At 42.9% G+C, this 26,989-nt stretch overlaps 1 protein-coding gene across 1 annotated transcript in view; it reads right to left on the minus strand.

The window, feature by feature from the left end:
- The window catches only part of CFAP54 (cilia and flagella associated 54), a 219,965-nt gene that overhangs the window by 166,907 nt on the left and 26,069 nt on the right, over nucleotides 1–26,989 (minus strand). The window contains exons 10-13 of the mRNA XM_015416272.1: nucleotides 24,898–24,978; nucleotides 12,683–12,795; nucleotides 12,461–12,586; nucleotides 5,532–5,666 (exon numbers count right to left, since the gene is read on the minus strand). Of these exons, the coding sequence (XP_015271758.1) occupies nucleotides 5,532–5,666; nucleotides 12,461–12,586; nucleotides 12,683–12,795; nucleotides 24,898–24,978 (455 nt within the window). The remainder of the gene's footprint in view (nucleotides 1–5,531; nucleotides 5,667–12,460; nucleotides 12,587–12,682; nucleotides 12,796–24,897; nucleotides 24,979–26,989) is intronic.

The raw sequence follows: 26,989 nt of genomic DNA on the forward strand, positions 1-26,989 counted from the left end.
CCAGGCTGTCAACTTCAGCCGTGGCACGTCGTGGTATAGGAGAGGGGACTCGGTTAGGAACAGGAGGTCCAGTGCCGGAGGAAATTGGTGGTAGACCCCCGCTTACAGATCGAGGATGGTTGAGAACCATGGTTGCCTCGGCCACCACGGGGTTATGAGGATGCAGTCTGCTCTGTCGCTGATGATTTTGCGGACTACTCTCAGAAGCAGGGGTAGTAGAGGGAAGAGGTAGAGAAATCCTCTGGACCAAGGACAGAGGAGACCATCTCCTAGAGATTGTGGGTCCCTGCCACCTCAGCTGCAAAACAGAGGACACTTTTTGTTCGCTCTGGTGGCAAAAACATAGACTTGGGGAGCTCCCCACCTGCGGAAAAGTGGAAGAAGGTAGGTTGGATTCATTTCCCACTCATGGAGACTGAGTCCTGCTCGACTCAGGTGGTCTGCCTGGAAATTCATGTGTCCCGGGATGTGCATGGCGACTAGGAAGACGTTGTGGGTGATGCAGAAGTCCCATAACTGAAGTGCGAGGTTGCAAAGGCATAGGGAGACAGTGCCCCCTTGCTTGTTCAAATAACTGAGGGCAGTGGTGTTGTCCGTGAGGACCGTGACACATTTTCCCTTGATCGGGGGGGGGGGACTGGTGAAAGCGAACTGTATCGCGAGCAGTTCCAGGAAGTTTATGTGCCGCCTCCATTTCTGAGTGTCCCATTTGCCTCCAACACAAAGTCCCATCATGTGGGTGCCCCAGCCCGAGAGGGAGGCGCTTGTGGTTATGGTAATATGGGGTGATGGAGGATGAAAAGGTGCTCCCTGGAACAGATTGGAAGGGACAGTCCACCAAAGTAAAGGCTCTCGTACTTTGGCAGATGGGATTAGGAGGGTGGTGTGTGTGTCTTCCTTTGGATCGAAGTTGCAGATAAACCACAGTTGTAGGTGAAACATTTTTAATTTGGCAAAGACCAGGACTGACGTAGTAGCAGCCATAAGGCCGAGTAGCCTTTGAATTTGAAAGGCCGTCACTGAAGACCGGGTACGGATGACAGTGGCTAGGTGTATGATGTCTGCTGCTCTCTTTTGTGGCAGGAAAGCTGTGCAATTGTTGGAATCCAGTAGCGCACCGATGTACTGTTTTTTCTGGACCGGTTGAAGTTGAGACTTTTCTAGATTTACTTGGAGACCCAGGTTTTCCAGGAGGACCAACGTCTCGTTGATGTTTGAGATTAGGGCGTTTTTGGAGGATGCTACCAAGAGCCAATCATCGATGTACGAGTAGATGGAGATGCCCGTGAGACGGAGGAAGGCTGCAACAACAACCATAGTCTTTGTGAAGACTTGTGGTGCACTTGAGAGGCCGAATGGGAGGGCTGCATATTGGTAATGCTGTTGACCAACTGCGAAGCGTAGGTATTGACAGTGGGACAGGTGGATGGTGAGGTGGAAGTAGGCGTCTTGGAGGTCGACGTTGGCCATCCAGACATTCTTCTGGAGAAGTGGCAGGATCTGCTGCAGGGACACCATGTGGAAGCGGTGGTAGGTCACAAAGCAGTTTAGCACTTGTAGATCTAATATTGGTCGAACGCCTCCATCTCGCTTTGGAACGGTAAAATATTGGGAGTAGAATCCCTTGCCCTGTAGATGTAGTGGCACCAGCTCGATGGCTCCCTTCTGGAGAAGGACAGACACTTCTTCCAGGAAAGCTGGGGAAGGGGGTGTGGAGACGAAGACAGGAGTAATGGGGTTCTGGTGGAATTCTATGCGATAGCCCTTGGTCAAGATGGACAGCACGCATTCGTCCATGGTGATGTAACGCCAGGTGTGGAGGAAGGGAGTTAGACGGGTTGGATGCGACTGGGAGATATAGAAGTCAAAAACCCTGTTTGGAGGACTTTGCCTGCTTAGTGCGGGAGGACTGTTGTCCCGATCCAAACCTGGGTTTTTGAAAGGTGGGCTTTTGGCCCCCTGAAGACGTACGTGGCCTCCATTGTCTGTCAGGAGATTGACAGTTCGGAGTGCGTTTCTGCCAAGGCCTAGACCTTCGGAGTGCGTTTCTGCCAAGGCCTAGACCAAGGACGAGGGTGATATTGTTGCCTCGTGGAGGATGAAACTCCTAGAGCGCGAGAAGCTTTTATGCTCTTATCCATATCTTGCAATATGGTGTCCATTGTGCTGTTGAAGAGACCAAGGCCATCGAAAGAGAGGTCTTCTACATATGTCCTAGTATCTTGTGGAAGATTGGTGTTACGGAGCCAGGAGTGCCTTCTTAGAGCTATTGCTGAGGCCATTGTCCTCAAGGAAGTGTCTAGGGCATGTTTGGAAGTGTTAATCTGTTGCTTCGCAAGTACCATGCCTTCTTTCTGAATTATTCGGGCTGCCTGAAGGAAGCTTGTCTTCGGGGAGGTGAGTCAGGAGTTCAGAAAACCTTTCCCACAGAGTGTACTGATACCTGCTCATACAGGCTAAGTAATTCGTAGTCTTCACTCCCAACGCTCGTCCGAACGAATCTAGTTTTCTACTTTCCCTGTCAGGAGGTGCAGAATGTGTTCTCTTGGATTTAGACAAAAAGGTAATTACCATGGAGTTTGGTTGAGGGTGGGCAAATAAAAATTCGGCTCCTGTTTCCTGGACTCTATACATATGGTCCAGGCACCTTGTTGATACTGGGGCTGATGAGGGTTTCTCCCATGGCGTTTTCGCTGCCTGTAGAAGGACCGTGGACATGGGCAGTGCTATGGTAGTTGACGTATCAAGTTGTAAGATATCGAAGATGGTATCCGTAACCTGTGGTGGTGGTTGTACGACTGAGAGGCCTAGAGAAGGGGCCATTCTTTTGACGAGGTCTGCATAAGAAGTGAGATTGTCGGATGGAGATATGGGCTGGTCATCTGCGACTGCCTGGTTAGGAGATTTGTGGTCAGGGGAGGTATGGACCTCTGAAGCCTCCCTATCAGAATCCTCATCTACAGAATTCGAGGAGTCCTGATCTGGCAATTGAACCGGAATAGTTTTAACTTGGCTGTTTAAAATCTTTGGTGGTAGGACATGGGGGCTGGGAGGACGGTAGAGTCCCGGTTTATGCTGCGAAGGATCCTTGGCCGGGTGATTCGGAGGGTGAGAGAGAGATGCTGAGGGTCTGGACTTATGGGGTGACCTTGATCTGTGGGCAGAGTGGGTCGAGTAATGATCCCAGTCAGAATAGGCTGCCGAAGTCAACCACGGCATGGATGGTGGATAAGCCCCATAGAGATACCTCAGTTGGCGATGATCCCACGACAGAGGTGGTGGTGGGGGGATAAAGACTCGAGGAGATCGACTCTTGGAGCGGGAGCATCCAGGAGACAGTGCAGTATTTCGCCCTTTGTGAGCGGTCCCTATAAACTCGCTCATCAATATCGAAAGTGTCAGGAAACAGACGTGGAGGGTGATGCTGAGTGCTGATGGAAATGTGCCGATTCCGACATGTACCGATATCGGCATGGGCCTTGAAGACTGTTGATGTCGATGACGGGGAAGGAGAGCGATCTGCGCCCGGGGGGGCGTCTAAGGAGCTCAGCAGTCTCGATATCAGAGAAAGGACGCTCGAGTTGGTGTATAGGAGAGTTCAAAAGTTGGATGATCGGTATCGGTGGAGCAGCATGGGTCTCCGATGCCGATACTGCCGTTGGAGTGGGGGGGCATGTTAGGGGCATTACCCAGTGCAGACGCTGCTAACTTTCCCATCTTCGCTGCCTTTAGGGACTTAGAGGAGCCCTTTTTTGCGGACTTGTGCTCCTTACTGGACTTCGGCTTCTTCTTTGGAGTAGAAGCGGAAGACTGTGCCTTCGATGCCGGAGGCTTCGACATGGATTGGCCAATGTTGGAGGAGGGCCTCGATGCCGGAGCCATCGATGTCGATGGTTTTTCCGAATCCATAGCTGAGGGAGGATGTAATGCTGACTCCAGTAGCGCTACTCTGAGGCGTGCCGCTCGGTTTTTTCTCGTTTGGTTAGAAAACCTGGCACAGTGCCGACAAGACTCTGGTCGGTGTGTCTCTCCCAAACAAAAAATGCAAAGGGTATGGCGGTCAGGTGGAGCGAGCTTACTACCGCAACCCTTGCAATGTGTCAGCTACGCTGCCATGATGGTTCAGGAGGGCAGAGGCTTCCCTTTTCTCTGTACCAATTACTGCTGCATTCCTTCGGTGATTCATCTATGCTGTAACACTGTTATCTCTAAGATGTGCAGGTGGTGTAGTGTCTGGCACTAAGGGAAAACCGTGAGAGCGCTATCAGTTCCCAGCTTTGAATTTAACAGTCTGGGGCTCCTTCTTCCGCGTGTGAGAATATGGCTAATTGGCCTATGGAAGGGGGGGTGCATACGAATGCCCTATATCCCATTATGCTTGTAGGGGCAACGCCATTCTTAACAGAATGTCAGGTTCCACAGCCAACAACGGAGTACACGCTTATCAGAAAGGTTATACTTTATTGAAAATCCCTTCTTCTCCATAAAATAAGTAAAAAAGGAGAAGAAAACAGGGGGGGGGGGGGGGGGAAGGCGCAAGTGAGGAAAGAGAAAAAGTGAGGTAAACGAAAAAACCTCCCCCTTAACCAAAAGAAAAGTCTTTTTTTTTTGTAAAGAACGAAGAAACAAAGATTAGAAGCGAAAAATAAAGAAAACTCAGGAAAAATCCGAAGAGCCTGTGAGGCAAAATTTGTACTGATCAGATCAACTAAAGGAAGGTGTTTCCAGCACGGCGGTAAGAAAGGAACTGGCGGGGATGTCCATGCCCACCCCTCTGGGCATGCGTGGTGGGGTTCCTGCGCATGCCCGAGGTCTGGGCGCGAAAATCCGTTAAGAGCTTGCTACAATGCCAATTGATCCAGCGCATGCGCACTGAATCCCATGGGTGAGAAGCAAAGAGACCACGTCGAAGAATTCTGGCTGGTTCATGGTTCACGAATTCAAGTTCATGGCAGGTCAACCAGGATGAACTTTCAAGCAGTTCATGGCAGTTCATGAATGGATACATTTCCAGACAGACTGTCTCTGCTCAATCTAAATATTAACCGAACTTCAAAGCAACAAGTGGCGGAACCTGGGGGGCATGTAGAATACCATCCAAGGGAAGTTCCCTGAGACTTTGATGTCTCTAGCTGGCACAGGATCCGTTCTATACACTCCTGAACCTCCTGAACCTGTTCCTGTAATCTCCCCAGAAAGCACTTACCTGGGGGCACCTCTGTTGGGGGCTGTAGCTCGAACCCTGTAAATCCAATCCTTACCATACTTGAAGGGCAGCTGGAGGAGAGTTAGCCAAGCATCTCCTGTGAGTTTGGTGTCTGGCATGCCAGGGTGGGGGTCATTCTACTGCATTACAAACTTCATAAACCAAAATGGTTTGTTTGGAGGCTAAAAGTTTGTGACAGTTCATGGTTTGGAACCCAGTACACTATGAATCATGAACCAAACCTCATTTTCCTGATTCGAGCCCATCCCTATTTATAACATCATAAACAATTGTAGATAAATAGGCAAACAACATGCAGTTTTACCTTGGAGGTTTGGTATTTACGAGCAGTCTTCAAGTAGTTGTTTCCACTCTCTAGGATCTTCTGAATTCCTGCCTTACACTTTTGCCACAAAAACATTGTTGCGTCTATTACCATTTCTCTGTCTAGCTGGAGGCTCTGAGAAAAAAGCATTTTTTCCAACAATTTCATAAACAAGTACTGATTAATTGGCCATGGTAGAATACACACATCAATTTGTATTTTGCCCTTTTTTTGAAAGCCTGATCCTTGCATTACTTTAGAATTGTGGTTATTCCTATATGTTTACATGCCATGCATGTCTGAAATGGGAACATCCTATTGGAGTAGTAGTTGACACATTTACTCATCGTGTCACCACTGCTCACCTCCAGGAACTAATGTCACTGGCAGAGGGAACCATGACTCTCCCTTCAACTGGTTTTCCCATTTGCTCTGAAACAGCTTCAATTTATTTATTTATTTAAAACACTTATATTCCACCTTCTTAGAGTCAAAGAAGCTAATAAAGCAACAATATACAAAAACATTTAAACAAGTAGTAGTCCATTAGCGAGATAAAAGCACACAACAAAAAAAACCTGCCAGATCTGCCTCCAGTTTACCCCCCCACACACACACACCAAATGCTCTCTGAAATACAACTGGGTTTCATACTTTTGTGAATACAGGAAATACTTTCCCTTCAGCAACCACTCTAATAAACCATTTCCAAGGGACTATTTCTACCATTTGTTGTTGTTCAGTCGCACAGTCGAGTCCGACTCTTCGCGACCCCATGGACAATCTCCCGCCAGGCTCTCCTGTCTTCCGCCGTCCTCCGAAGTTGGCTCAATGCGATAGTTTGAACATTCCTTGGCGTTGCCCTTCTTTGGGATTGGAATGTATACTGATCTTTTCCAATCCTGTGGCCACTGTTGCGTTTTCCAAATTTGCTGGCAAATGGAGTGCAGCACTTTAACAGCATCATCTTCTAAGACTTTGAATAGCTCAGCTGGAATACCATCACCTCCACTAGCTTTGTTGTTAGCAATGCTTTCTAAGGCCCATTTAACTTCACATTCCAGGATGTCTGGCTCGAGGTCAGTGATTATACCGTCGTGGTTGTCAAGGACATCGAGGTCTTTCTTGTATAGTTCTTCTGTGTATTCTTGCCATCTTTTCCTAATCTCTTCTGCTTCTGTTTATACCCCGCCCTCCCCACTGAAGGAGGCTCGGGGCTAGAAAATGTCATAGGACAAGGCTGTCTGAGGAACATAGCTGGCACATGAGGGTACACTGAGAGATGCAGTTTGGTAAGTATGAGGGCTCTAGGCCATGAAGGTAATAATTAGCACTTGGAATTGAGCCGAGAAGCAAAAAGCGAACTGATGCAGAACTAGAGTCAATCTACATTTCAAGCAGTTGATGCCAGACAAGAGACTTTCCACTGTATTTTGTATAAAATGAAGCTTCTGAGACATCTTCAAAAGCAACACCACACAGAGCACCTAACAGTAGCCCAGTCAGATAGCACAGATCAGCACAGCTGACAGGCAGACTCTGTAGCTTGATGTAACTGTAAGAAGATGCTACTGTCAACACCACCAACCTGTTTACCCATTGACAAGGCTGGGTCCAAGAGCAGCCTCAAGCTCTTAACTTAATCTACTAAATATCACTCCTATCAGGTATGGATAAAGCTTTTGTTTGTTTCCCTCAGCCACTTGACTACAACCTCAAAACACTTGCCTAGGACTGTCACACCTGCTTCCAGATGATTGGATAATGAAATATAAAGTTAGATGTCATCCGCATATTGGTGACAACCCACGCTGAAACTCTGGATGTTCTTTTAAATAAAAGTTTAAAAGGACCTTTGGCACACCACACACACACACCAGGTCCCAACTAACTCACTCTGCTCTGCTTCTCCTACGGAAACTTTTTGATTACTACCAACACAACAACCAACCAAAGGTTGTTACTTTTACACCAAACACTGGCTGGCAACCAGAAACTGTTAAGTCAATTTTAACTGAAGAACGGAAAGGGGTAAATTTACCACCACTTATAGCTTCGGTAGATTAAGTTAAGAATCCAGAGAAATTTGCAGGTAGGCTAGGAAGACTTTTCTTCAGTTTCATGTAGCTTGAAAACTTGCACTGGATATAGCCAGTCTAGCTAGGGTGATCCTTCTTACCATACTTACTATAACACTCTCTACATGCAACTGGCTCTAAAAACAACTCAGAAACGTCAATTAGTATAAAATGCAGCTGCTAATGGCAGCTAGCAGATTCAGCTATGTTACTGAGATCTTAACACACCTTCATTCACAGCTGTTTGTTTCCAAATTAAATTCAGGGTGCTGGTTTTAACTTTTAAATGGCCTGGAACTTATTATTTTATTTAAAACATTTATTAGCTGCCTTTCTCCCTTGCAAAACTCAAAGTGGCCAACAATACGAATGAAACACTATAGAAACACTATAAAACAAGTATCATAAAACCCATAGTCACAGTTTAAAAACTCCCATTAGGACTGCCAATAATGAAAGCTAAATCAACCAAAATCCAGTTCCAAAGAAAAATGTCTTCAACGGACTCCTGAAGACTGACAATGAGGTGGGAAAGCACACAATTAAAATCAAGATATAATAAAGACAAAATAACTGGATTTTACACGTCAAAGTCTGCTTGGGACAAAATATGGCTGACATCTAATAATAAACTTATTAAAATATATACAATTATCTTTTAGAAGATTATACACAGGATGAAACAGTAAAAACCACAATGATAGCTTGGATGCAGGACTTTGGATATACTATCCAGCTAGAAGACTGGTCTAAAATATGGAAGATGATGAAACTAATGAGAGCAACGTCCTTTAAAGAAAATATTTATAAAATATTCCACAGATGGTATTGGGCACCTGATAAAATAGCCAAATGCTATAAATCGGTTTCAAGAAATTGTTGGAAATGTAAAAAGAATATAGGAACACTTTTTCACATGTGGTGGAGGTATGGGAAAATATACAAATTTTGGCAAATTGTTAAAAAAATAATTTTAGATATAGTGAATATTGAGTTAGAACTACTACCAGAAATCTATTAAATATAATTCCGAATGTTATAGAACAAAATTATATATACCTATTGACTAATATCCTAACTTCACCCAGAATTTTAGTAGCTAAATACTGGAAGTTAGAGAAATTACCTCTAAGAGAAGAAATTGTTAAAAAAATGTTGTAAGTGGCAGAGATGGATAAATTTAATACAATATTACAGGGAAAGGGATGAAAAGATTTTCCAAAAAAGATGGTTGAATGTGTATAAATGGATAGAAGAAAAATGTAAATAATGGACCCGTAAATCTGGAAAGCTATTAGATGTATGTAGAAATTCTATGTATTTTATACTGAAAAACTATAAATAAACTTAATTTTTAAAAAAAGGAATGGATGGGAGAAGATAGTCCTTCAGATAACCTAGTTCCAATCCATGCAGGACTTTAAAGGACAGAACCGACACCTTGAATTGAGCTCAGGAGAGGATTAGTAGTCAGTGTAATTGTTGTAGTACTGGGGACATATGCACCTGGATAGCTGGTTCCAACCAGCAGTCTATCCACAGCATTTAGAACTAGCTACAGCTTCCAAACCCTCTTCAAGGGTAGCCCAAAGTAGAGAACAATGCAATAGTCTATCCTAGATGTAACTAAGGCATGGATTACTGTGGCTAGATCTGAGCCAGGAACGTGTGCAGTTGACACACCAGCCAGAGCTGGGCAAACGAGTTGTAAGCCATAGCAGCCACCTGGCTTTCTAAGGTGACTGCTGTGTCAAGCAGTACTCCCAAGCTGCGAACTCAGCTTTTCAAGGGAAGTATATCCCCATCTAAAATAAAGGATGGTCTGCTTTTCTACTCGTCATGCCCTTTGGTGCCCGCTGTTGGCTGGCCACCCCTGGCCGTCTCGGCTGCAGTGAGTGCTGGCCTTGGAACCCCAGAGTATGTGGGTTCCCACCTTCGTGGCAGAACTCTAAGGGCCGAGGGAGGCCTTAAAGTTGAAGAGGGAGAAAGCGGTCGCTTTCAGAAGACGGGTTGTTCAGAGGGTTGCACCACCACTCTTTAAATCCTGTCCTGGGATTCTGGCCTTCTGCCGTGTCTCCAGTCAATTTGGGGCCCGTTCTCTCTCTTTCTTTCTCTCTTATGCCCCAGCCAACCCAGTCTTCTTCCTCCCTGGCCGTCTCCTCTCTTCCCTTTTTATTACCCCCTCGTTCCTCTGTAGCTTCTGCCCTCATGGCCCCTCCCCCAATTAAAGTTGGAGACGCAGAGCCCACTTCCTCCTCCCCCGCCCTCCTGATGACTGCCGGAGGTCCGGGCCTTGCTCCACCACCTGTTTGGCTCTGCCGCGACTCTCCCAGCCCCAGCCTGACTGCTGTGGGCAGCTGTTCTTCCTGGCCCATTGTGGGCCAGCCTCGGAAGTTCTGCCATGGCCCGGGCCTCGCTCGCCCGGCAGCCACACCTCTTCCCCGCAACCTGCTCCGCTCCTCAGGGGCACTCCCAGTGTCCTTGCCATTGCTCCAGAAGGCTGCTGTGTCCTCCTGTTGCCTCCTCGCCACTCTGCCGTCTTCCCCGCTGGCCGCCTCCCTCATCCAGGTGAGTAGCAAGGCAGGGGGAGGTTCCAGGCTGCTGCCTCATTGCTGGAGTTCCCTGCTCCCGGGACCTCCCGGTGGGGGCTGGGACACAACTAACCCAGAGAACTTCTGTCTAGTCAGGATTACGTTTCAGCACACAGCTTTGCTTCAGCTTTGGAATGGGCTGTCTAGAAAAGTTTGGTAAATGTCATCTCTGGCTATCTTTAGGAAAAATAAAAGTCTGAATTATCTTAAAGGCCTTTTGGAAACTGACCTGCTGCTGTGCTAATTGTTTGACTCTATTGTTGGTTTCAATGTTTATGGTATTAGTTGTGTATCTGGAAACTACTTTAAGTGTATGGCAGAAAACTAATATAAAATATTGTAACAAATTCACATTTTTAATAAAATAAAACAAACAGGGGGTCTTTCTCCTTTGGCAGTTTGCATTTCAGAAAACTCAAATGGCCTTTAAATCCTGCAAGTGCCCTTCTCTGCAAAGCTAAAGCACCAGCTGTTGCTGCTGCTGCTGCTACACCATTTCTGGGGATAAGTTCTTGCTTCTTTAGTACTTTCTTTAGTTGTTTAGTACTAACATCTGTTCCCCTACTTGCAGGTGGGGTTATTTTTCTTTGGAAGAGTTATGTTGCCTTCTAAAGTTATGTTGCCTTTCTAAAAGAAAAAGATATCAACTTTCTAAAACTTATATAATATTTATATACGACTTTTTGTAGCAACACACATCTTATTTTAATTTAATTAACTGAGCATATGACCCCCAAATACTTCATACAACAATGGTCACAACTTTACTATACCTCTTTACAGATGCAAGAATACAGCATCCTTGCCAACCGAAAAAGATCATCAGTAGTTTCTCCGGCTTTTCCTGATGCTTGTACAGTTGTAATTTGTTGACAGAGGGAGAAGGGAGGAATTTTTTGATTTAAAACAGTAATTTTCATAAAATACAGTTTAAATTAAACTTAAAACTGCATCAGTTGAAATTTCAACCTATGAAATAAGAGTAGTGAAAATAAAGTGCATTCTCCACTGATAATATTTAAATGTGGCAGAGAAAATGTGATCATTTAAAATCTTCAAAAATCATGATTTTTAAGTGTCAGATGACATTAAAAGAAATCATTTGCCTACAAGAAATGTACAGAAAATAGTAATTCCCCCTACTCTTCTTCCTGCTAAATAGCAGTCAGGCTGTGTACTTTGGATGGGAAATAAACGCTTCCTCTAAGCTGTGGAGTCTTGTGAGCAAACATTCTACTTTGTGAGCTACTGGCACTAAAGTTGTGAGCGAGCAATTTGGCTGCTGCATAAATTAGTTTGCTCTGGAGCCATCCTTCCTGAGCTAAGGCAAAAATGTGTGAGCCAGAGGCTAAAATACTGTGATAGCTCACACTAACTTAGCTTAGAGGGAACACTGGGAGTGGTACAATGTCACCTGGACTAATACAGCAACACTTCAACAGCATTACACTATCAGCTGCATTTGTAAATATTGTAGATTTAAGTGTTAGTCATATTTGGGGAAATGTCAAGCAGTAAGTATTATTTTTTATTATGGTTACAAGAAACCATAGAAAGTACTTTATAAAAATGTTCTTCTGATCTTATACTAAAATCTCTTAATGAAGTCACTAACTAATATAAACTACAAGAAGCAGGACCCGCGATATTCGTGGGGTTGGTGTATTCCCCACAGCTCCCGGGCTGCCAAGGCTTCTTCCCGCCACTGCCACCCACAACAACAGTGGCAAGCCCTGTGCGGCTGTGAGCTGTCAGGTGCACCAGGCTTCTCTCTCTCCCCCACCGCCGCGGCAACAATTGGCTCAGCTCCTGGTTGCGGGGCCTGCCAGGCTTCTCCCTCCCCCCGTCTCTGACAGTGGCAACGGCTGTGGCTCCTAGCTGTCACCCCCACCGCTTCTCCACCCCCGCTGCCACCGCCAGCACCAACTGCAGTGAGCACTGCGTGGCTCTGCCACAGATCCCAGGGGTAAGTGCGTTCTCTGCTCATGTGCAGGGAATGCTTTTTTACTCTTGGGGGGATTTAAGTATACCCCCTATAGTTTTTTAAACTTTTCAGATTTTTCTGCACACCTGGGGATTGCCCCAAGTGGGAAGGAAAATCTCTCTGCCCTCTATGTGCCCCCGATGTGTGGATTTAGATATCCGCACAGAGGGGGCAACTTGGCTATTAGATATATAGATTTCAGCTGACAGATAACTAAAACAACCACACACCTTGAAATGCAATGGATTTTCTTCGTGTACTTCGAGCAAAAACTACATCTTTGATATTATTTTCTTGGACACACAAATTATGCCTTGGTTTTCTTGGAGATAGTAAAGACTGCATGATAAGAAGTAATTTGAGTTCTGCTTCTGCCTTCTTCCATAATGAATTATCTTGACTCTAATAAATATTTAGAGAAATAAAGAGATTTTATATGGGCCTCAATTTATTAAAAAAATGTAAATTACATTATTTTGATACATTACATTAGGTTACCTTAATAAAAGTAAAAAATAATCCAGCTGTTTGATCAAATGCATCCCATTCTTCATAGCTGAATGCCATCTTCATAAACCTCAAGGTAGCTTCTGCAGTAACAGTACTCTTTCCTACAGCCATAATCCAAAATGTGGAAAAAATAGGAATGCAAAACATAAAGTGTTTAAGTAACTAAACTGTGGTAATTACTAATTTATATAACACTGTAAAAAACAGGTTGCTTACCTGTAACTGATGATCTTCGAGTGGTCATCTGTGCAGTCACACATTGAGTTCTGCACTCTCGCCAGACCCTCACCAGGAAGCTTCAACAGCTTTGAAGACAGACCTCTTGTGGGCAGGGTTTGCCTCAGCTCTTGGGAGTAGGCATCCATTGAGCATACCTAGAACAGAGGCAAGCCCCACCCTCCCCCCCCAACCCACCCAGTTCCTTCCCTCCACCCCCGGTAGTTTCCTACAACTTGAGGTGATGAATCAGGAGATGCCAGCAGTGGGGAAAGGTTGGGGTGGGTGTGTGAATGCACAGGTGACCACTCAAAGATCACCAGTTACAGGTAAGCAACCTGTTTATCTTCTTCGTGGTCTCTGGGCAGATCACACATTGGGTGTCAAGTGAGCTTAGCTTCTGAAGGATGGTGGATGATGGCATCTACACCGTATCTTATAACAGTGCCCATTAAACACAACTAAGTCAACAGACTCACTACAGATTATCACTTACGAAAAAATAATCAGTTTATTATAAAACAGTAACCTCTCCCTTGTAACCCAGGGGGTCTATTGTATTCAGTGACTAAACATAACTCATGCAATGTCAACTGTACACAAACTTTGTGGATTTGCAATTTCAAACATCAGAATTAACTGTCGCAACACAGTATTGTTGTTACTATTTTCAGTACAACTGTTTTAATGGAAAATGGATTTGAAGACTGCTCGCCCAAACTTAGCGTCCCTTTGGGCTTTCACATCAAGAGCGTAATGTATTACGAAGGTGAGGACCATGTTGCCACAGCACAAATATCTTCCAGAGAGACCCCTGCCATAAATGCCGATAAAGTTGTCACTGCTTTAGGTGGGCAAGGCAAATTCTCCCCCACTAGCTGATAACACAGTTCAATTCCGGAGGAGACTCACTTAGAGAAACATTGTTTGGAAACTGGTAACCCTTTCCTTGGATTCGCATAACACACAAATAGTCTGTTATCCTTATGGAAAGATAGTGTCCTTGATAGACAGAAAGCCAAGGCATGGCGAACATCCAATATATGTAATGCTCTTTGCCCCTCATCCTTTGGTACAGGAAAAAACTATGGTAAAGTTATTGTCTGGGCTAAGTGAAAAGGCGATATCACTTTAGGGAGGAAAGGTCAGGCTGTAGTACCATTTTATCTCGATGGAATACCATGTATGGTGGGTCTGTTCTCATGGCACACAGTTCACTAGCCCTGTGTACCGATGTGAGGGCTACCAGTATCACTGTTTTCCATGAAACTAGCTGGAGAAGAATCGTCGCCATAGGCTCAAATGGTTTTCTGGTCATCTGAGCCAAAACAAGAGACAGGTTCCACGTTGGGACCAATGGATGCTAAGGTGGACGTACATTTAGGAGACCTCTAAGGAAAGATTCAGGATGCGATTGTGGGAACTTTGTGTCAGTACACACTACCTTATACATGATTTCATACTGCTTAGGTATTGCTGGGGTCGATGCCAGTTTTCTCCATACTTCCTGTAATGTCGCTAAGTGTACTGAGAGTAGCGGGAGTACCAAGGCAAAGGATTTTATCACTAATTGTTGGATGTCATGCATGACATCTGAAATTGGAGAGGCCACCAACCTAAGTTTAATTCCTAATGCCAATGGCCATGCATTGAATTAAATCCACAAACCCCTTTGCACTCTCCAAGGGGCATAGGTATTGTCCTTTATCTGGTTCAGGCTCAGTAGGAGTCACACTTTTTTCTTCGACCTGTGAAATCGAACCCTCCAAGTTAAGTTCAGAGTCAATGTGGGAGTGAAGGTATAGTGTGTCTAGATCCATCGGCATTTCCAAATTATTCAAGCCCTTGTCTAAACCCAAGATCACGGGAGCTGAAGAGGCAGCCGCCTGTCCTAATGATTTAGAGTCAGTATGGCATCGGTCAGGCCAGTGATCGAGTGCTGCATGGTCCTAGTATCTCAGTGAGTGGGGTTTCCATGATGAAAAGTACCTGTCATACCTGGCAAAAAGTACCTGTCATACCTAGATCGGGATCGGGACCTGTCATGTCTATAATGCTCCCCCCATCCCAGAGATCTGGAGTAGAGTCGCCCATAGTAGGAGTGGCTACAGCTACCACAACGGTAGTTTGGATGTTGGGATCACAGGGGGCGATAATGTTCACTTCCACTGTCCATGGAGCACCACACTGAGCAATCACTTGCTGAGCAGCCAGACCCAGAAGGGGATCTCTGTCCTTGGATTTCCCGGGCCCTTCCTCTTGGTGAGCTTGCCAAGCATTGGGTCGGTGTCGAGGAGCATCTCAAAATGCAGTTGTCTTCCGCTAGTATGAGCAACAGAGAAACTGAGATAAATGACTGAGGCTGAAGTTCCGATGTCTGCTCCTGACCCTGCAGCACATTTTTTTTTAAAAAAAATTTATTTTAAGGTTTTACATACTTTTGTTCATTTTACATATATTTTCAGAGTCCACTCTTTTTTTCCAACCATTTATACAGTCCTACCCATCTATCTAGAAAATCTTCATCGTTTTTCCCTTGTAGGTACATGTTCAATTTGTCTATTTCCGCTACTTCCAACAATTTACTTGTTACTTCATCTAATCTGGGTACACAATCTAATTTCCAATGTTTGGCCCAGAGTATTCTTGCTGCTGTTATTACATACGCAATTACATACTTTTCATTGAGAGATAGCTTATCTGGCATAACATTAAGTAGAAATATGTCGGGTACTATTTCCAATTTTACTTTCAAAATTTCCTCTATAAGTTTTTGTATAGTTTTCCAATATATCTGGATTTTTTTACATCGCCACCACATGTGGTAAAAGGTTCCTACATTTAATTTACATTTCCAACAAACATTTGAGCAGTTTGGATAACATTTGGCTAGTCTTTCTGGGGACCAGTACCATCTATGGTACATCTTAAATACATTTTCTCTATAATTTGTTGCCCTCTTATATTTTACAGATTTCCAGATCTTTGACCAAGATTCTTTAGATATTTCGTGGCCTAGACCCTGCAGCACATTTGAGGGAATCAGTTGTGAGTCTGGCTGCATTCCCCCAACCTTCACCAATGGGGACTGGGTAGAGAGTCCTGATAAGATGATCAGCTCCACTGTTGTCGGTCCCGAAGGATCTGAAGATTTCGAGACCATTGGTGGTTTTGGGGCACGGGTAGACCGGTGCTGGAGAAGACTCTTGAGGGTCCCTTGGACTGCAAGAAGAACAAATCAGTCAATCCTCAAAGAAATCAACCCTGACTGTTCCCTGGAAGGCCAGATAATGAAACTGAAGCTCAAATACTTTGGCCACCAAATGAGAAGGGAGCACTCACTGGAGAAGACCCTGATGCTGGGAAGATTGAAGGTCAAAGAAGACGGGGACGGCAAAGGATGAGATGGTTAGACAGTGTCATCGATGCAACGAACATGAAATTGAGCCAACTTCGGAGGACTGCGGAAGACAGGAGGGCCTGGCGGGAGATGGTCCATGGGGTCGCGAAGAGTCGGACTCGACTGTGCGACTGAACAACAACAACAACAGACTTCGGGTTCTTTGACTTAGATGAACTTGGGGCCATGTCCAATGGCCATTTCTTCCCCTTGTCATGTTTAGTTTTCTTAGGCAACCTTGTACTGCTGAATCTCCCCGCTCTTTAGAAGGGGGAGGTGGCAACATAAGTGTGATGGAAGCTTGAGCCATATTTGGTGTTAATGACTGTTCAAGCAGGAATGTCCTGAGGCGAGCTGCCCTGTTCTTTTTCGCCTGCCTAGTGAATTTAGCACAGTGCTGGCAGGAGTCAGTTCTATGTTTCTCCCCCAGACACAGTAAGCATTGATTGTGGCCATCAGTAGGTGGAATTTTCGTGTTACAGTTCGAACAGCATTTGAAGTACAGTATAACTTCCATACACCAGTTGAGGCTTTAGAAACACTGTGGTTCACACAACTGTAGAACAGACTGCTCTATTATGGTAATGGTTTACTAAGGTAACAGAACAAAGACGAGGCTGTCACTGAGAGCAAGGGGGGAAGTCCAACTGACAGGTGGTAAAGAAGGAATTGGATGGAAGGGCGGGGCTTACCTCTGTTCTAAGCATGCTCAGTGGATGCCTGCTCCCCAGAGCTGAGGCAGACCTCACCCACAAGAGATCTGTCTTCAAAGCTGGTGAAGCTTCCCAGAGAGGGTCTGGAGAGAGTGCAAAACCCAATGTGTGATCTGCACAGAGACCGCAAAGAAGATCCAGTGACACTCACTCAGTAGCTCAGGAGCCATATGTCATTTTATGACATATGCTACCTGTGTCAAAAAAACCTGCTGCCTTGTGTAGGGTTTTTTGGAGAGGAGGCACAGACATTTTATAAACGAACAGGCATTTCAATAACAGGCAGTTGGCAAACATCATAAGTGGATGGGGAGGTCAATCAACGCAAGGGAGGATTGTGGCAGGAAGGGAATATCGAGACTGGGGAAGAAAAGAGCAGAGTGGAATGAGACCAAACAGACAAGAAAGAAGATCTGTCGTTAAGGTTGAGGCGCTTTTGCCTACTGTGATCTAATAGTAGGAGTAAGTCAGTGGCTTTGAAGAATGCTGTGATGAGAGAGTGGAGGTATCAAGCTGGGCAGCAAGCTGCTATTCCAGGGCTATCCTCAAGGGCAAAAGTCAGTTGACGCTGAGGGAGATTATGGTGATGGCCACAGTAAAAGACTAAAGAAAGGAGGCAGAAGGGAGAGAGGATATAAAAAGCAACCATTTGTTCCAGAACTTCTCTCTTTGAGGGTACAACACACAGCCCTTCTTCTTCCTGGTCAGTGTGCTGATGTGCTGCTGCTGCAGTTCTATGAACTACCACCTCCCCTGAAGGGTCAGGTACTTTTTTCTTTTTCTTTTTTTTATAAATTTATTTTCAATTTCTACAGAAGTATATTCAATTAGAAATTATACAGTTCATAATATAAGATTCATCTTTCTTCTTTAACATAAAACATAATTAATTAATATATAGTTTTGAATCTATTCCGTCTTCTTCTTCATCTTCAGCCAGTCGTAAATTATTTCCCATCTGTTCCAAAATAGCTCCTCTGGTTTATTTTGTAATCCTATACTTAATTTATCCATTTCTGCTACTTCTAGTATCTTATATTTAAGCTCTTTTATAGAAGGTATGGTTTTTTATTTCCAACGTTTTGCTATAAGTATTCTAGCTGCTGTTAATATGCAAATGATTATATGGGTGTGGTCTTTTATTTTATCCAGTATCATATTAAGTAGATATGTTTCTGGTGTTAAAGGAATATTGATTTTTAATATATCTAAAAATAGCTTATGAATTTTTTTCCAGAAAGTCTGAATCTTTTCACATCTCCACCATATGTGGAGGTAAGAGCCTATATTCCTTTTACATCTCCAACATATGTTTGATGATCTGAGGAAACATTTTGCAATTTTTTTCAGGAGTCCAATGCCATCTATAAAATAATTTATATATATTTTCTTTATAAGAAGTCGCTCTCATGTATTTTAATGCTTTCCAGGTTTTTAACCAATGATCTGTTTCTATTGTGTGGCCAATCTCCTTCATCCAGGCTATCATTGATCTTTTTATGGTCTCACCTTGTAAGGAATCTTCTAGTAATTTTTATACAATTTCTGAATTAGTTCATCGCTTGCTGAGAGCCAAATTTTATCAATTTCGTTTGGACTAGTATAAAATCCTGTTTTCTTGTCTTCATTATATCTTGATCTCAAGACATTTTTTTCCCACCAGGAAAGATCTATGTTTTGCTTTAATAACAACTCATCTGATTTCAGTTCATTTTTTAATTTAATAGATTACCATAGGTTTCTTTGGTTTTCCCTATTATTAATGTTGGTTTTGCAAATGCCTCTATAGGCAATATCCACATTGGTATTTTAGTGTAATTTTTATCTTTTATTAGATTCCAGACTTTAATAGGGGCACTTCTGGTTATATGTGTATGGAAGTTAGAATGAATTTTTTCTTTCCCGTACCATCAGTAGGCGCGCCATCCCATTAGTAAATCAGATCCCTCTAGGGCTAATGTTCTTGTATCTTCTAATAAAGCCCGTTCCCTTATCCATTCCATAGAGGCTGTAAAGTAATATAATTGCCAATTAGGCAGGGCAAAGCCTCCTTTCTGTTTATAGAGGCTGTAAAGTAATATAATTGCCAATTAGGCAGGGCAAAGCCTCCTTTCTGTTTATTTTCCTGAAGGTCTTTTATTTTTTATTCTCAGTTTTTTAGATTGCCATATAAATTTACCTACAATTTTCTCCAGATCTTTAAAGTACTGATACTTTTAAATTATTGACAGATTTTGGGAGAGAAAAAGAAATCTTGGTAGTATATTAATTTTAACCGTCGCTATTCTACCTAATAAGGAGAGATGTACTTTATCCCAATGGTTTAAGTCTCCTTTTATTTCTTTCAGAAGTTGTAAGTAGTTATTCTCATATAGTGTCGATGTTTTGTTAGTAATCCAAATTCCTAAATATTTTGCTTTCTGAACTACTTCCATTTTTGAGATTTCTTCTATTTTTTGTATTGATTTTTGTGAACAATTTTTAACTATAATCTTGGCTTTTTGGAAATTAGTTCTAAATCCAGCTAAAGTACCAAATTCCTGAATGTCATCTATTAAATATGTTAGAGAGTGTTCTGGTTCCTCTACTATAAAAATTAAGTCGTCCGCAAAGGCCTGCAACTTAAATACTTCTCCTTTTACTCTCAAACCTTTTATCATAGCATTATTTCTTATCCTTTCAACTAGCGATTCTAAGGTAAATATGAACAGCAAGGGGGATAGTGGGCATCCTTGTCTGGTACCCTTCTGTATTTGGATATTTTGAGTAGGTTCTCCATTGCCTAAGATTTTGGCACTTTGGGCATTATAGATGGTTTTTAGCATTGTAAAAAAATTAGTCCCGCAATCCCAAGTTGAAAACTTTTGTAACATATATGCAGGGGTCATTTTGTAGAAAAAGAGCTAGGGGGACTCATTAGCATAACTCATTAGCATATGCCACACCCCCTGACATCACCGGAAGTGTGTCCTCCCCACAGCCGGTGGCGACCTCCAGCGGGCACTAGCAGGGAGCTCCAGGCCCCGCCCTCCTGCACCTCACCCGGGGGGATGGCGTCCCCCCGCGTCCCCCCCAAATGACCCCTGCATATATGTCCAGTTAATGTTGTCAAAAGCTTTCTCTGCATCTAGAAGTATTACGGTCATCTGTTTTCCCAGGTGTAATTCATAATATTCTAGTGCATTAATTATAGTTCTGATGTTGTTTTGGATTCGTCTTTTGTGTAAAAACCCTGACTGGTCTTTATGTATTATTTGGACTATTACGTTTTTTAATCTATTAGCCAGAATTTTTGCAAAGATTTTATAGTCTGTATTTTAAAGAGATATTGGTCTATAGTTCTTCATTTCCTCTTCGTTAGAATTAGTTTTGTGGATCAGTGTTAAGATAGCCTCATTCCAAGAAGGAGGGATTTTACTTGAATTTGGAATATTTTGTAATAGATCTTTGAATGGTTCTAGTATCTGGTCTTCAAATACTTGATAGAATTCTGTAGGAATACCATCTGGTCCTGGGGATTTTCTTTTTTCCCCATTTTTTATTGCTTCTATTATTTCACAGACTGTTATGGGGTCATTTAGTATGGCTGTTTGTTCTTTGTTAATTTTTTTTTTAACCATTTTTCTTGATATTCTTGTATCTCTTTATTTGTTGTTTCTGATATCTGGTACAAGTTTTTATTAAAAGTCTCTACTATTTCTTTAAGTTCTATTTGGGTAAATTTTTCCTCCCCTCTCTCATTTTTAGTGATTTAATTACTCTTTTCTCTCTATCTTTTTTCAGTTTATATGCTAGCCACCTCGTGGGCTTACTAGCATTTTCAAAATAATACAGTTTAAATATTTCTATTTTTTTTTTCTTGGAAGAACTTAAAGTGGATGTAAAGTCCTGGGTGCAAAATATAGTTACACAGACAGTACAGGACTCGGTAAAAGAAGCTGTATCCCAAGCAGTTAAAGAAACAGTAGGGACAAGCCTTCCCACGATACTTAAATCAGAAATGGAACCTATACATACCAAAATGGAAGCCATTTTTGCAGACACGGAAGAATTAAACAAACAAATTAAAGAAACAAATGGAGGAACACAAACAAGAAACAGAAAAAAACACCAAAGATCTATAAAAACTAGAAAGAAACAGTAAAGAACTCCAAGAAGACTTTCTAGAATTAAAAGCAAATGCAGAAAGGATGGAACAAACTCTAATCTCACTAGAAATCGATAGAGCAGCTTTTATTGTAAGATGTCAGAATTTCCCGGAGTCAAAAGGAAAAGATCTGAAAGGGGAAATGGCACAACTCTTATCAGAAGAATTAGAATTAGGACCCAAAGAAGAACTGAAGAAAAATATTAATTTAATCTACAGGGGAAAAACTGCATATGCCAAAAAGAACAAAACACCAAGGGAAGTACATATCAAATTCAATAAAAAAGAATTAAGAGATAAAACTCTTAGGATATCTAGCCAGACCCCAGTAGTAATAGACAATAATGAAGTCAAATTTCTAAAAGATACCCCTTGGAGAGTAAGGGAAAAGAGATATGCCTATACTAACCCGACCAAATTACTGAGAAATAGTAATATCTTTTATAGATGGCTGTTACCAGAATGTCTGCTCTTCACTTACCAAGGGAGAAGATACAACATCAATTCTACCATTAAAATGGAAAACTTTTTAGAAAGACATGGACAAGACTTAGGAGAACAATATGAAGAAGAACCACTAGAATCTCCTGAAGTACACACAGTGGAAGAAAAAAATACCCAGCCCACAGAAACAACAGAAAAACAAGAACTCAAAAAGAAAAGAGAAAGGAAAAAACCAGAAAAGACCACATCTAACATATTAACAAGATCCCAATATAAAAAGGAGAAAAAATAATAAAGATAGAGAAGATGGAGAAGTCACAGAAGACTAAAATCATATCGGTGAATGTTAATGGGCTTAATGGCCCACAAAAAAGAAGGAAAATATTCCACCAATTGTATAAACTTAATATAGATATAACATGTATTCAAGAAACCCATATTAAAAAGAATGAAGAAAAATACCTAAAAGATAAAAAATTAGGAACCCCCTTTGCAGACTCAGATAAAAAGAAAATGAAAAAGGGAGTAGCAATTTATGTAAAGGAATATTTACAACCCAAATTAGAATTTAGCTTGGAAGACGGAAGGGGAATAGCAATATCAATCTTAAGACAGGAAAAAAGGATTTTAATAATCAACATATACGCACCCAATCAAAACTAAGGTAAATTTTTCAAACAACTACAAGAAATCTTAGCCAAAATGCCATTTGAAGATATATGTGTAATAGGCGACTACAATTCAGTTTTTGACCAAAAAATAGATAGAAGATCCCACAAATTAAAAAATAAAAAATCAAGCAATATAACACCTAAAACCTTTTTACAATTAGCAGAAGAATTTTCCTTAACAGATATATGGAGAACAAAAAATATCGATAAAAAAGAATATACTTTCTTCTCTGCTCGGCATAATTCTTGGATTGATATGGCTTGGTTATCAACCTCCCTTATTAGAATGGTAGAAGAAACAGAAATATTAACCAGTACTTTTGCGGGTCATAATCCTTTCATGTTAACATTAAATCCCATATGCAGAAAGTCAAGATGGACAATGAATTTGGCTATACTAAAGAATAAAGAGATGACAGGAAAAAAAAAAAGTAATAAAAGTTCTTTAGGAATAACACTCAATTGGAAACTCCCATAGAAATAATTTGGGATGCCTTTAAGGCTTACATAAGAGGCTGGTGCATTAATCAAGGAGCATGGAGAAAAAAACAAGAAAACAAAAAATATGATATATTAAGAGAAAAAATACAGGAAGAAGAGAACAAAATTAAAAATAACAATAATAATACAGACAATAAAAGATTTAAATTAATTAAGTTGCAACACCAAGACGTAGCCAAAAAAAAAAGTCAGGTACTTTTTTCCAGCCTAAATTTATTTATTTTGTTACTTTATATTTCACCTACAATGTAGTTAACAACTACTGTTATCCTTCAAATGTTGTATTTTGTTACTGGCTTACTGTTCGGTTGAATAGTTCTATTTTACTTGTAATATGCCTTGAGTCCCTGTGAATAGGTAGACTATAAATGCAAATAAATAACTAGAATACAGTGAAAAACAGCAGTAAAATTACAGCAACATTAAAACTTCAAGCTTCAATAAACAATGAATGAGCTATAGTTCATGCTCACAGCAAGTGAGATATTAGAACAACATTAGAGGCACAAGCTCCATTTTTGCATACTTCCACCACCCATATTGGAAGATTTACAATTAACATGCAAAATTGTTGTCTGTGTATGGCGTCAGACTGGACAATATCACTAATCCCTCCTGTGCATGTAGTATAGAGCAATTCCTGCCTACACATCCCGCTACCTCCAAACATCTGCATGATGGCTTAACATCTGAATAACATGTACCACTGCACAGCTCTCTCATCAATTTACTAATAAAATCTGGGTAAACTGCATGACACTCACATACAAACACTGTTTTTGGACATAGTTGTTTACTTGCATTTATAGTCCACCTTTTTCACAGGGACTCAAGGCATATTACAAGTTAGACAGAACTATTCAACCAAACAGTAAGCCAATAACAAAATACGACAACATTTGAACAATATAACAACACTAGGAAAAAGGCCCGTTGTGGAAATAAATACAACGGCCTCTAGAAAGAGGCTCTGGGCAGGTGCCCCGGCCTTGGACACTCAGTGAAAATTTGCTGTGGCGACCTCAGCAGGGTATAATGACACTGAGTCCACCATTTTCTCCAGAGGAACTGATCTCTGCTACCTAAAGAACAGTTGTAATTTTGAGTGCAGCCCTCACCTGGAGATTGGCAACAATGGTTCCCCAGAAGGAAATGGTTGGTTTCGAGGGTGGAGTCTATGGCTTTGTACCTGTCCGAGGTCCCACACCTCCTGAAACCTCACCCTCTCAGGCTCCATCCCTCACATCTCCAGGAATTTCCCACCTGGAGTTGGCAACCCTATCTCTTGCCCAGCCAATCATCAACCTACCTTTATTTCCCCCTCACTCTTCAGCTTTCCACCCCACACACACCTCCAGCCTCTCCCATGCTCTGAAGCCCTGACTGCTACGTCACATTGGCTGTCATACGGGGGCCACCTCAGCAGCATATAAGGATACAGAGCCCACCATTTTCTCCAGGGGAACTGATCTCTGCCATCTGGAAAGCAGTTGTAATTCTGAGTGATCTCCAGCCCTCACCTGGAGATTGGACACATTTTACCTCAGAACAGCAAACTGTTTAGAATGTTAGAGGCAAAAGCCAATCAGGCTGCATATGCAAATAACCTCTGTGTTCTGACTGGCTATGGGGGGGAGAGGAACAGCAAACTGTTTAGAATGTTGGGAGGCGAGACTCAAGCAATGCAGCCAGTGGATAGGGACAGATTCTGAGTGACACACCAGGGCCCCGACCAATTCCGGAGCGTGTGGAATGTTCTAGAGAAGTGCCACCACCATTCAGCTTTTATATATAAGGGAGATTTGGACAACAATATAAACTCCCACAGAAATGGTGAATGGGACTGGGAGGGGAAAGCAGACATGCACTCATTCCCCCATGCACAGAGGAACAACCAGTGAATTTATTCAATGAGCCCAAGGTCTAATCAAAAAGAAAAAATTTCTAGCAAAGTAGTTACATAAAATGGCCATTCATTTCAGAAAAACATGAAGAAGAAAACTTGTGCAGAAGAAGTTAGAAGGAACAGCTTAATATTGGGGAAGAGGTTCCCTTGAAACAGGACTGTTTAAAAAATGGCCCAAGAAATGACTTACAAACAATCAATTCACCTGCTAATATTAGCTCCATAAGTGATGATGATGCAGTTATTACACCAGGATGATCAGAGGATGAGATTCCATGTACACCACCTTTAACAGAAATAACGTGTTAGTCCTTTCCATTTGAACTGTTAGATTTGTTCAGTTTTTAGTGCATTAAAAGTAACATAAACATTGAAATATATTTCTTTCACATCAGTTTCATTACAGAGAATTTTCAAATAACAATTCAACAGCTATTTTAGAATCATAGAATGTTAGAGTTGGAAGGGACCTTCCAGGTCATCTAGTCCAACCCCCTGCACTCTGCAGAAGCATTAAAGTAAGCTACCTTGCTCAAATTCATTATTGTATCCCAAACCATGGCCTGGCAGTTCTGTAAGTTATGTCTATTAAAACCATTAGTCTTTCTTCATTTAATGTATCCCATTGCTAAAACTCAAGTCACAGTGGAGACAACCACACATTCTATATTGTCAACCAAAAAGAAAGCTACAAATGCATGTGTAGGATGAAAAGCAACGAAAGCAATGACCGAGCTGGAAAGCAACGAAAAACAGACATCCCGGCATGATAAAATGCTCCAGTCAGATTCAGAGATTAATTTGAGGTGTGGGGCATGTATGCGTCACCCACTGAACTGTCTCCCCAGTTACAGCCTGGATCAGAGAAGTCACACTAGCCTGGCCTACGCAGCAAGAGTTCCGCTACTTACAGCCTCGGACTGGCGTGAAGCTCTTGCCGGTGGCAGTGGAGTGATCAGTGGCCTGACAATCTGGGAGTGGACGGCGCGGCAGCCATTTTGCGACGGTCCCCGAGGAATATCCAAGAGCTCGGAGGCAGAGGCGGCAGAGGCGGCGATCCCGTGGGTGACAGTGGGTGAGCCTGGGAAGGGTCCCTCCCTCCCGTGGAGTCCCCCCGATCAGCCAGACAGCGGAAGAGCAAGATCACGCCATCCTCGACGATGGAGCTGGTGGCGAGTCTTGGGCCCCGTGAATACCGGGGACTGAAGAGGATCACAGGACAGAGTGGAGTTGGTGACGTGCAGCCGGTCGGGGGGAGCAGTGATTGCTGGCGGGATCTGGATCCCATCCCAGAGCTGTGAAACTGGCTGGTCGGGAGGGGCAAGAATGACTGCGGAGCAGAGAGAGCAGCTACAGAGCTTGAGAGGAAGGCGCTCCTGGTGGTCATCACAGGGAAGGCTGCTAGAACTCTTTTGCCATCCCCACTCATGCAGGTGGGGAATTAGAACTGGAGCCCCAATGGATGAGTTGGTATAGCCCTGAGGCTAGGGAGTTCGGTTAGATGAGTATGTCTGCTGATTTTGTGTGTATGATTGTTTAGATTGCTAGGAGTTAAGTTTAATTCTACCCCTGTTAGAGGTTAGGCTGGGGTAGTATTGTGGTAGACCGTGCGGTCACAGATTTTTAGTGCTATCACTAGGGATTTTTTGTACAGCAGAGGAAGTAGTTGTTGTTAGTTTTAGGATTGGGAATATAAAATTGTGTCCAGCTCTTGTTGGAGGGCTAGCATCTAGCTGGCCACTAGTGGTCTGAAGTGTCTACGTAGACCCGCTGTGACAGCAATGCCTGGACAGCAGATCCCGGTGCTCATGGGGAGGGGAAGGTTTAGCGGTGGGCCCAGGCAGTATAGTAAGGGAAGGACGCTAAAATATAGAATGGCTCGGCGCCCTTCCAGCCTGCGGTCCAACCCAAGGGTTGTCGGCAGTGGGGCCAGGATTGGTAACCCCCTCTAGCATTGATGTTGTGCAACGCCAGGTCTATTAACAATAAGACCACAGTCCTTCGACACTTTGTGCTGGAACAACAGGCTGACCTGGCGTGGGTGACCGAGACCTGGGTGCAGGAGGCAGAGACTGTGGCTCTCTCCCAACTTGCCCCACCAGGTTTCTCAGTCCTTCACCAATCACAGACTAGGGGGCGGGGGGAGTGGCTATCTTCATTCAGGGGGCTTACTCCTTCAGGGCACTCCCACCTGTGGAGATCACGGGCTTGGAGTGTGTTGGCCTGATGCTGGAGACTGAGTTTGGCGATCTGGCTGGTGTACCAACCGCCTAACACACCAGCCAGTAGCCTGCCAT

The sequence above is a fragment of the Gekko japonicus genome, unplaced genomic scaffold (assembly GCF_001447785.1).
Source record: "Gekko japonicus isolate JY-2015 unplaced genomic scaffold, Gekko_japonicus_V1.1 scaffold648, whole genome shotgun sequence".
Lineage (NCBI taxonomy): Eukaryota > Metazoa > Chordata > Lepidosauria > Squamata > Gekkonidae > Gekko > Gekko japonicus.